This window comes from Lolium rigidum, chromosome 3, assembly GCF_022539505.1.
Source record: "Lolium rigidum isolate FL_2022 chromosome 3, APGP_CSIRO_Lrig_0.1, whole genome shotgun sequence".
Taxonomy (NCBI): domain Eukaryota; kingdom Viridiplantae; phylum Streptophyta; class Magnoliopsida; order Poales; family Poaceae; genus Lolium; species Lolium rigidum.
Genome location: NC_061510.1, coordinates 72,605,714 through 72,615,801, shown reverse-complemented (window position 1 = coordinate 72,615,801; position 10,088 = coordinate 72,605,714). Strand labels below are relative to the sequence as shown.

General features: G+C 45.2%; 1 protein-coding gene across 1 annotated transcript; it reads right to left on the bottom strand.

The window, feature by feature from the left end:
* Window positions 1–1,468: 1,468 nt before the first annotated feature.
* Window positions 1,469–5,697, bottom strand: LOC124696781 (cyclin-SDS-like). Its single transcript, XM_047229456.1, has 7 exons — window positions 4,996–5,697; window positions 4,744–4,908; window positions 3,346–3,512; window positions 2,339–2,467; window positions 2,068–2,256; window positions 1,901–1,949; window positions 1,469–1,751 (listed from the first exon to the last, which is right to left on the bottom strand). The coding sequence occupies exons 1-7, from the start codon at window positions 5,695–5,697 to the stop codon at window positions 1,719–1,721; spliced, it is 1,434 nt and encodes a 477-aa protein (XP_047085412.1). The 3' UTR covers window positions 1,469–1,718.
* Window positions 5,698–10,088: the final 4,391 nt, after the last annotated feature.

Below are 10,088 nucleotides of genomic sequence, written 5' to 3'. Positions count from 1 at the left end.
TCGACGAGAAGGTTATTAATCTACATCACTACGCTCGCATTGGATATTAGCTTGCTTATCCAATATAAAATCATATCGACTATAGTTTTCTATTACACTTAGAAAAATAACCGCATAAACCTAGATCTAGCTACCGAAATTCGTAATTTTGTTATACAATTCTAACATCTATCCTGAAAATATATCTCCACCAAATTTAAACATTATTTTACAATGAAAGTAACATCAGTTGTTTACTTTTGATACATTCCCTTTCGGAAAGATAATTCAATAGATTGATTCCTAGCGGAAAAATACAAAAATTGGATGCAACCCCATAGCAATGTGTCACTTAGACCGGTAGTAGCGCATACACATGTGTCATGTCTATTTTAGTACCATCAATATCTTGGCGGAGAAATCTAATGCGCATTTTCTATCAAATATCTTAACAAAGATTTCTAGAGTACACGATTGTCAATCTTAGAGCTCGTGAAAATTCTAGAGTTTATATTTTACCTTTGGAATCGCTCGTTTATTTGTTTTCTTTTCTTGGTCAAACATGTTTGCATGTTTTTCTTGGATTGAACAATCGATTGGCAGCTCGTGCGTGATATGTTGATTTCTAGAAGTTTTCTTCTGGAAGCTTTATAGTTATCATGGTATGTTTCGATGAGCAACTCACATATCATCATTTCCGGGATGTTGGATCGGGTGATGGAAGCAACCTGGAATGTCCATTCATCTTGTTGGCCTTTAACAAATGAACGAGCTGACATTTACTCAAAATGACACTTCCTTTGTCAATCTTCCAATCAGGCACATCAAATTCGTTCAATGACATGTTATGATTTCATTGTTTTAGACTAAACATCAAGGAACCACAAAAGTGGGAGGAGGGTTTCAGAAACAAATATTCTTGGGATTTATTTTACTTAAACATAAATTTTTGGGCAACATAGCACAATCCTAAAGCTTGAATATCAGTGCTATATGGAGTATTTCTGACATTCGAGTGCACAAGTTAGATATGAATCGGCAAATGGCTCTGTGGGATATAAAAACACAAATGATTTGAGGATATCAAAGAAAAGAGACCAGCCAGGACTAGCCCTTGGTGGAATATTTTTATTATAGAAGAAGCCCACCCAGGTGAGATGCCAGAAATTAGATCCTGATAGGATTAGAATTTAGAACTCCGGTGAGCAGGGATGCACCATTGTGACCCAACCAGTGTACCACTAGGCCTCTGCCTAGTTCTCATCTGACTCAAGGACATTATTTCGTCGATGCCATGTACCTGCTATGAGAACTTCTCACCCACGAGGCATGATCATGATCATAACTGGCAAATAGCCAAATACGAGTAAACCAGTTGTAAACTACATTGAACAAAACCACTTTGTACCAAGCCGTTGATTCATTAAACAAGATATCAGATCCAAGAGAAAAGGCAGTCAAGAAATACAACGTCTATACTTAAATTTCCTAAAGTGCTAACTGACTATGCAAAGACAGACGACAACAACAGTTGTCCCACAGTCACAAGCCCAGTATCAAATTCTGCATTGACGATCTTCCTCTTTACGGCGATAAACACGAGACCGTGTCCCCCTTTTACTTTATCCTGCTGTGTAAACTAGTGGCATGTACACTTGTGTTGTTGCTAAACGACTGCGCTACACTGTGTTGATCAGCAGAAGATTAGAACCGAATGTTCAACCTGGGAGCCCTGTGTATCACGAAGCATAGTTTACCATCCACTCGAGACTCTGCAGGAAAAGATCGCATAGCACAACGGATGTTAGTTTTTTTCGATAAAGGAAATATATTAATATCAGTTACATCAATTTCTGTAAACGGTGAAGCGCACAATTCAGTTAATGGTGCAAATGTACATAATTTGAGGGAGGGAACAAACCATTAAACATTCAGGCAGATCGTCGTCCTTGTTCCTCATGTGAGTCTGCATTACGCGAATAGCGATCGGTTAGGCGTTTCTGGTCTTTGCCAGGATCAGTACGTATTATCAGAATTCGGACGTGTAGCAGACACAAGGGAAATGTATAGCGTCGGTGGAGGAGTTCAGTACATACCTCCATTACCTCCCTACAGGAGGAGTCCTTGTTTGTGGCAAGGCAAGCAAGGGCTACCACCGATGCGGCCACGGTGGAGGGCCAGTAGGAGAGGTGCCTATGGTCCAGAAGGGAGAGGAAAGCCAGGTGTTTTGCCAAATCCTTCACTTTGTCGTCTGCTTTTGCAGCCTTCAGATAGAACCTACAAAATTTGCAGAAGTGAACTGTTAGCTTCTCAGTTGCCCGAGAATGGCATAAGCAAGGATGGAGGAAGCGCGTCTTACCAGAGGAAATGGTGGACTGTCGTGACATAGCATTGGAAGTCGAGGACCTCCTGAACCAGCCACTCCATGGCGACGACCTCACTTCGGCTGTACATGTTGATCCCTACCGTGAAAGTGTTCTGCATGATGCTGAAAGAGATAACATTGTGAGATTCCTGGACAGAGACAATGATCAGGAAATAAATGTTGATCCCAGAGATAATTCACTCAATGATTCTGCAGTGCATTGTAAAGAATTGGACTGCTAAAGAAGAATGGGTCGTGCTATTCTGAGCTACTCTACTTTTTCTGCTTAGCGCTGTGCGTCACTTTTTTTTTTCCTTCAGACGTGGTCAAGAAGAAGAAAAGGTTCACTTGCATTCAAGCTAAGAAAAAGCTTCAACAAAAACCACAAAAAGTATTTAACTTCTCCTGCAGAGTAATGTAAGCATGTTAAAACCAGAAATTGATTCAATAGGATTACTTGGGTAAAAGTAGATGGAACTCTTCAATCAGGTGGCTCTCACCAATCACTTGGGCTATTTTCTAAGTCACAACTCATCAACATTTCCTAATGTAAGTAGATAAATAGTAACAAAATTTCAAGTACTAGCCACTATGTATGAGCTATTTTCTTGTCACATGGGATTCGTTACCCGGTAAACCAATGACAGTTATCAACACAAGATAAAGGCATGCCCTAAGAACTTGCTAAGGTCTATCACATGCCCAGTTAAGTTATATTCTAATGAGCTCTAGCAAACAGGAGAGAAAACGCATCATAGAAGAGGTTAAGTAGAATTTGACAATATTGTACTACAAACGTCTGAGGATAGAATAGGAAAGTACACAGAAAGTTTGATCTAGCGATCCACAACTTAGAGGATTCAAACGTTCAAACGAGGCCATCTCAAACCATATAACAACAACCTGCAGTAGTACTCATACTGAAAGGGGGCATGAGAAAATATACCATTCACAAAATTTACTGAAACAGAATGAACTTCTAATACAAGGGGACTCGATACCTATTGTATGGTTGGTTCTCTTCGATGCGGGTAGCCAGAGTGACGCAGGCGATACCCAGCAACTGCAGATTCCTAGTGCCCTCTACGTATCCACGTGTCAAGAAGCGGTCCATCAGTCCAACTCCCATGAAACATGTCTCTGGCTGCAGCTCTCTCAAATCCACATACTACAAATTCATGCGAAACAGTTAGTATTGTTTTTTGCGAGTTGCAGTTGAAATTTTATTTGAAACATTACAAGATTCTTTTCATTTTAATATCTATTTGCATATCTAAATCTTCAGGTGGAAAACATGGTGCATAGTCTGCTGACTGAATTCCCAGAAGTACTCTCTATTCTTAATGCAAATATCAAATGCGTACATAAGCTTAGAATTGCATGGAAGGGAACAAAAGGGGCATATACTGACAATGTACTCAACAGATGCATATCTAGATAGGCATGATGCAGGTATCCTAATTTCTATAATGTGCTTCCTAGACATGAAGGCCATACGGCTATGAAGTCACAAATAATTTACTGGGTAACTTTGCAGCATAACTGAATGAGAAATTTATCCATTCCTTTTCAACCACTGAATGTCAAAACAAACGCCATGCTGAAACATCCTCAAGATTAGTGACCAGACTCGTAATGCAAGTGCTTACATTGCTACAAACAGTTTCGAAAACAATATGGGGATCACTCTGATCAACGAACAATGTATGTTGAGCAATCTACTCAAAGAGTTGCATATCTAGATAGTTATGATGCAGGCATCCTAATTGCTACAATGTGCTTCCTAGTAGAGATGAATTCCATACGGCAATGAGTTTACTGGATAGCTTTGCGGCATAACCGAACGAGATATTTTTCAAATTCTTTTCAAACACTGAATGTGAAAATGTCAAAACAAACGCTATGCCTAAATATCCTGAAAATTAATGACCAGAGTAAAGTCACCAGACTCGTAATATGCAAGTGCTCACATTGCTATAACAGTTTCGAAAAACAATATGGGGATCACTCTGCTCAACGAACAATGTGTGCCGAGCAATCTACTCATCAGAATGTTGTACGTACGACAAAATCTTCGATAGTAGGCAACTTTCCCCTGCAGAATTTAAGCAAGTACAATGCTAGATCTGCTGCCTGAACTCGCCCAACACAAAAATTACACCACAGATGAGCCTACTAATGCAGCCACACAACTTCAGTGCTTTTAGAACAGATATCATTCAACGGCTGAATCGATACTGAATCTACATTACTACAGCTACTACATGGATATTACCAGCACAATACCAAGGCATGACTGATCCTGCAATGCGGCTTCCACCGCAAACTCAAATTGATCTAAAGTAGAATCGCGATATAGATGTACAATGCAGATCACATGAGGAGTGGCATACGCTTACCTCCATGATCCAGTTCACCATGACAGCGCGCTGCATCAGGACGTCGCGGCCATGGTCGCCTGCCATGGAGCCGTACACCTCGCCGTAGTCGCACGCCATCACTCCGCGCCGTTCGCGCAGCCGGAACTGCTCGTAGCTCTCCTCGTCGTCCAGGTCCTCGAACCGCTTCCCCTGCCACAAACAAGGCACCTGATCGGGATGGAACGCTTGCAGAGCGGCTCAATTTCCACCAAATTTGAGGGAGAACTGTGCGGAACCGCTCACCTCTGGCATGGCGGCGTCGGGGACGGCGTGTGACTTGGGGTGCGGGCAGGGGACGAATTGCTGGGCGTAGTCGAGGAAGTAGGAGAAGGTGAGGGAGGGCGCGGCGTCGTCGTCGTCATCCTCGTCGGCGTCGTCGTCGTCGGAGGAGTAAGGGGAGGTGAGGTCGATGAGGGGGGTGAGGGAGTCGAACGCGTCGCCGGGGCTGGGGGCGCTGAGGACCTCCTCCTCCGCGTCGGACTGCGTGAGCTCGCAGCAGGCCGAGGAGTAGTCCGTGGTGTCAGCGTCGTCGGCGAGGTGCTCGGGGCAGGCGAGGTCGGACTCGAGGACGGAGCCGAGGCAGGACGACTCGGAGGCCTCGACCTCCGCGGGCGCGGGGCGCGGCCTCGCGCCGCCGCCGATGATCTCGGAGCACTCGGAGGCCGCGGGGCGCGCCTCGGCCGCGTCCGCGTCCTGGCGCCGGGGCCTCTTGTCGGGGCGCTGCGCGTCGAGGGCGGCGGAGGAGGTGGTGGAGACGACCACACTGCGGAAGGAGGAGGAAGCCGATGTGGAGGACTCCGCGGGCCGCTTCGCCCCCGCCGCCGCCGCCGCCGTCACGATCTGGCCCGGGAGCAGGGCAGCCGCCCCTCTCCGGCGGCGGTGGAGGTTGGAGCGCGGCCTCGTCGGCACCGGCGCGAGCATGGTGGGAGGCATGGCGTGGCGTGCGCGTGTGATCATGATGTGTGTGTCGCTACGGCTAGGTGAAGCGAGACCCGGGGTGGGGAGGAAGGGGAATGGAGCGAGCCGGCTCCTGCCGTGCCGCAGGAGGAGACTTCGATGACGTCACCTCTAGAAGTCCGACCAGTCCGTTTGAAATTTAAATTTAATGATGAGCTTGGTGGGGAAGGCACACCGGCTCCTAGCAGCGGCTGGTGCACATGCACCGCTCTCCAGTGGACCCCGCTCCCTGTGAGCACACGGTTCATGGTGTAGCCCCGTGCGGGTCCCACGTTCTGGAAAAGAGAGACCCACGATCTGCAGTCTGCAGAGCGCCGGAAAAGCACGCTCTATCACCCGACGTAAAATGGATGCAAAAGTGACCGGGGCAGTGTGTTTGTTTGAGTTGAGCCGTGAACGTCGAAAATAATCGTCAGCCTATGAATTATCTTTTGCGTGTGGGGTGTTCGAGCGACTCGACGTAGTTTTTTTTAAAAAAATCACTGCTAGAGATATATAGTTGACACAGAAAAACATAGGACAACCTAAAAACATAAGGAAATGTACTTAGTGTCTAGTAGTGTCCGGTGAGGTCGATGACCTCCGTCATCTCCCATGGCATATGCATCGCCAACGGCTGCCAGACGGTATACCGGCGGCACAAGAGGAGGAGGAGGAGGAGAGAGGGTAGCCAACACCGATGGCTTTGGCCCAGATGCCACACCACGAGAGGAGAAGTCGATGGGACGCGTGCCTCACGCTCTGGAATCACAGAGGTGTCACTGGCATCCCCTACGCCAGCGTAGACTCGCGAAGCTGGAAGGCGAGGACATCCCACTGGGCGAGCTGGTCGAGCTCAATCTAGTCAATAGCTAGCTGGATGGCCTCATCATCGTTGAGATCCGGCGACTGGTGCTCCAGATCCCACGCCGACGGCCTCTTCGTTGTCCTCATCATCGTCTGTTAGGTGATGACTCACAAGTATAGGGGGTCGCAACAGTCTTCGAGGGAAGTAAAACCCAAATTTATTGATTCGACACAAGGGGAGCCAAAATATTTATAACCTTTAACAGATGAGTTGTCAATTCACCTGCACCTGAAAATAGACTTGCTCGCAACAGTTTATCAGTAGTAACAGTTTTATAGTAGTGGTAGTACTGAAGTAACATCAGTAATAGAATAAAAAAGAAGTAACGATGATTGCAGTAGACAACAAGATTAAAATACGGTAGGCATAGGGATGGATGAACGCGCTGCATGAATGAGAGAGTCCATATAATAGCAAGACATAGGCATTGCAAGTAATAATGATATAAGCATCCTAGTATAAGATAACCATATGCGTGTGTGACGCGCACTTTTGGCTCTCAGGTGCGCGCGCACCCTATATTGAAAACACGTCAGAAATTTACCAAAAAAATGTGTCGTAAATTAAATTGGTAGGAAATGTATGCAGATATGCGTACGTCAAATCGGGAACCAAAATTTTTAGTTGCATAGCCTACACAAAAATAACAAGATGTACTGTTCACAATATAGCAGTATACACGTACTATTCACAATATAGCGAAAATCTATCTTCTCTTTTTTGTGTAGGTCAGAAAAATTCGAACTTTTTTTTGAAAATTTACACGAGTAAGTAGCATGGTGACATGTATGTGCGTGAATTATTTCAATTTTTTGACACATTTAAATATGGATTTTCGAATGTTTTTTCATAACAGGGTATGGTGCACCCGAGTGCACCACCGTATTTTCGTATGCGTGTGTTTCTATTTAGTCGTGCGTGCTCGCAATGAGAAACTTGCACGACATCTTTTGTCCTACCAGCCCGTTGCAGTGGGACCTCGAGAGAAACTACTGGTAATTAAGGTACTCCTTTTAATAGAGTACCGGAGCAAAGCATTAACACTCCGTGAACACACGTGATCCTTACATCATAGCCATCCCCTCCGGTTATCCCAATTTCTTTCACTTTCGGGCCTCGGGTTCCAAACAACAATATGTGTATACAACTTGCAGATATGATCAAAAACAATAATTATCATCATGAATCAATAACATGTTCAGATCTGAGATCATGACACTCGGGCCTAAAGTGACAAGCATTAAGCATAGCAAGTTGCAACAATGTCAAAAATACTAACAACGGATACTAGGCACTATGCCCATAACAATCTTATAGCTATTATATGACCATCCAATCCCTACCATTCCCTACAGCCTACAACGGGGAATTACTCACACATGGATGGGGGAATCATGGATGGTTGACGGAGAGCTGTCGGTGATGGCGATGGCGATGGTCTCCTCCAAATCTCCGTCCTGGCAGGGTACCAGAACTGAGTTTCTGGTCCCGGATTGGGGTTTCTGGTGGCGGCGGAGGAACGGAACTCTTTCTGGAAAAACGTCAAAACCCCGGTATTTTCATGTCAGGAGCTTCTTATAGTGCGAAGGAGAGGTCGAGGGGGTGGCCGAGGCGGCCAGACCACCCCTAGGCGCGGCCAAGCCTGGCCTGCGCCTAGTGCAGGTGTGGGCCCCTCGTGGCCCCCCCCCCCCCCGTCTCGTCTTCTGGCTCCGTGAGTTTTCGGGTGAAATATGGATTTTGCAATATTTTTCGGGAATTTACCTGAAAGTTGAATTTCTGCACAAAAACGAGACAGCACAGCAATTCTGCTGAAAACAGTGTTAGTCCGCGTTAGTTGTATTCAAAACACACAATATAGAGGGCAAACAACAACAAAAGTGTTCGGAAAAGTAGATACATTTTGGACGTATCAACTCCCCCAAGCTTAGCTTATTGCTTGTCCTCAAGCAATTCAGTGACAACTGAGTGCGATAAAAGAAACTTTCACGAACCTATTTGCTTCATATGATGTATATATTCTCATTACATGATCACATGCCTAGGCAATTCATAATAAGAAGCATGCAACTAAGGCTACTCAACACTTATGCAAGCTATGAAAAGATACCAACACAATAATAAGCAACATGAAACATAAGTATCTACAGGATTGCAATGTTCATAATATGATATGATAAAGTGGTATCTCGCTTTCCCTATTTGTGGAGCAAAACATAAATGTCGGGGCACTTCTGAAGTTCAAGGGAAGACTAGAAGTAAAAATATCGAAAGATTCAAGCATCACAGTTATACCACAAATAATCTTATTCCGGGACAAGCACATTAAACTAAGAATGACAGCTATGCTTTCAAGAAGGTGCTCGAAGAATAGATGGTGACTCAACATAAAAGTAAGAGACTGGCCCTGCGCAGAGGGAAGTAAGATTGCTCATGTGCTAGAGCTTTTCATTTCAAATGCAATAGGAGTGTTGAAAATATATTTTTTGAGAGGTATGCATGTCTATGTCAACGACTGGAATTAAATGATTTATCATTCCTTCATATAGTAACCTCAAGAGCGGCTCCCATGTAGTTCTCCAATGCACACCATTATTTAGGATCTCTCCAGTACATAATGTGCGGAGCAGTGTTTGTTTATTTGTTTTATTTTATATTTTGTTTGGGACGGTCACCCAGCGCCTTGCTCTTTTTGCAATATTATGGACCGGCACATTATGCATGCTAGTCTCGGTATGAAGTCATGAAAGGACAATAAAGAACTTAATACTTCCTCATGAGCTAAAAACAAAACACAAAACATGTGGTAATTTTGAAGGTTTAAAGGTAGCACACAAGAAATTCACTTTGGAGTGACAGTGAAATACCACATATTATTAACTATATCAAACCTGACCCTCATTGCCTAAACCATAAAATTTTGGGTACTGTAGATGGTAGGTTTTCACCCAATCAGGTATTGCCACATCAGGTTTTTCACTGTAGATGGGCATGGGTAGTTTCCGGTCTTCCTCGCTGGCAGTTTTGGTACTCCTTTATTTTTGTGTGTCGAAATCGTGGTTACCGGGAGGCTTCCGGTTATTTCATGCATATGCAACCGGTCATCTCGATTTTTTATTTATTTTTCCGCCTGTTGTACCCCTGATTTCCGGTCTTCATCGGTCAAAGCGGTAAAACGGTGCCCCAACCGAACAATCTAGGCCTTCTTCCTCCCAATCCTAATTGTTGCCCGCTTCGTCTTCCTCCCCAATCCCCATCGGCCAGGCTAGAAAAATGTCTCCATCGTCGAAGTCCAGCCGCTGCCTGCTTCAGCCTCTTCCCCTGCAATGACTTCTCCTCTTACTGAGCTCCTCTGTCACCTGCCGTCGTCGCTTGAGTCGGGTCCTCCATTGGCGTCATGGTCGCCGTTCACGCGCTCCCGCATCGTCCACTCCAATTTCCCCGACGCTCTTCCTCACCGACGGCAGCCCCGATGGCCAGCGATTTGACCGATTGTGGTGGAGAGTAACCGCCAAGCCAACTA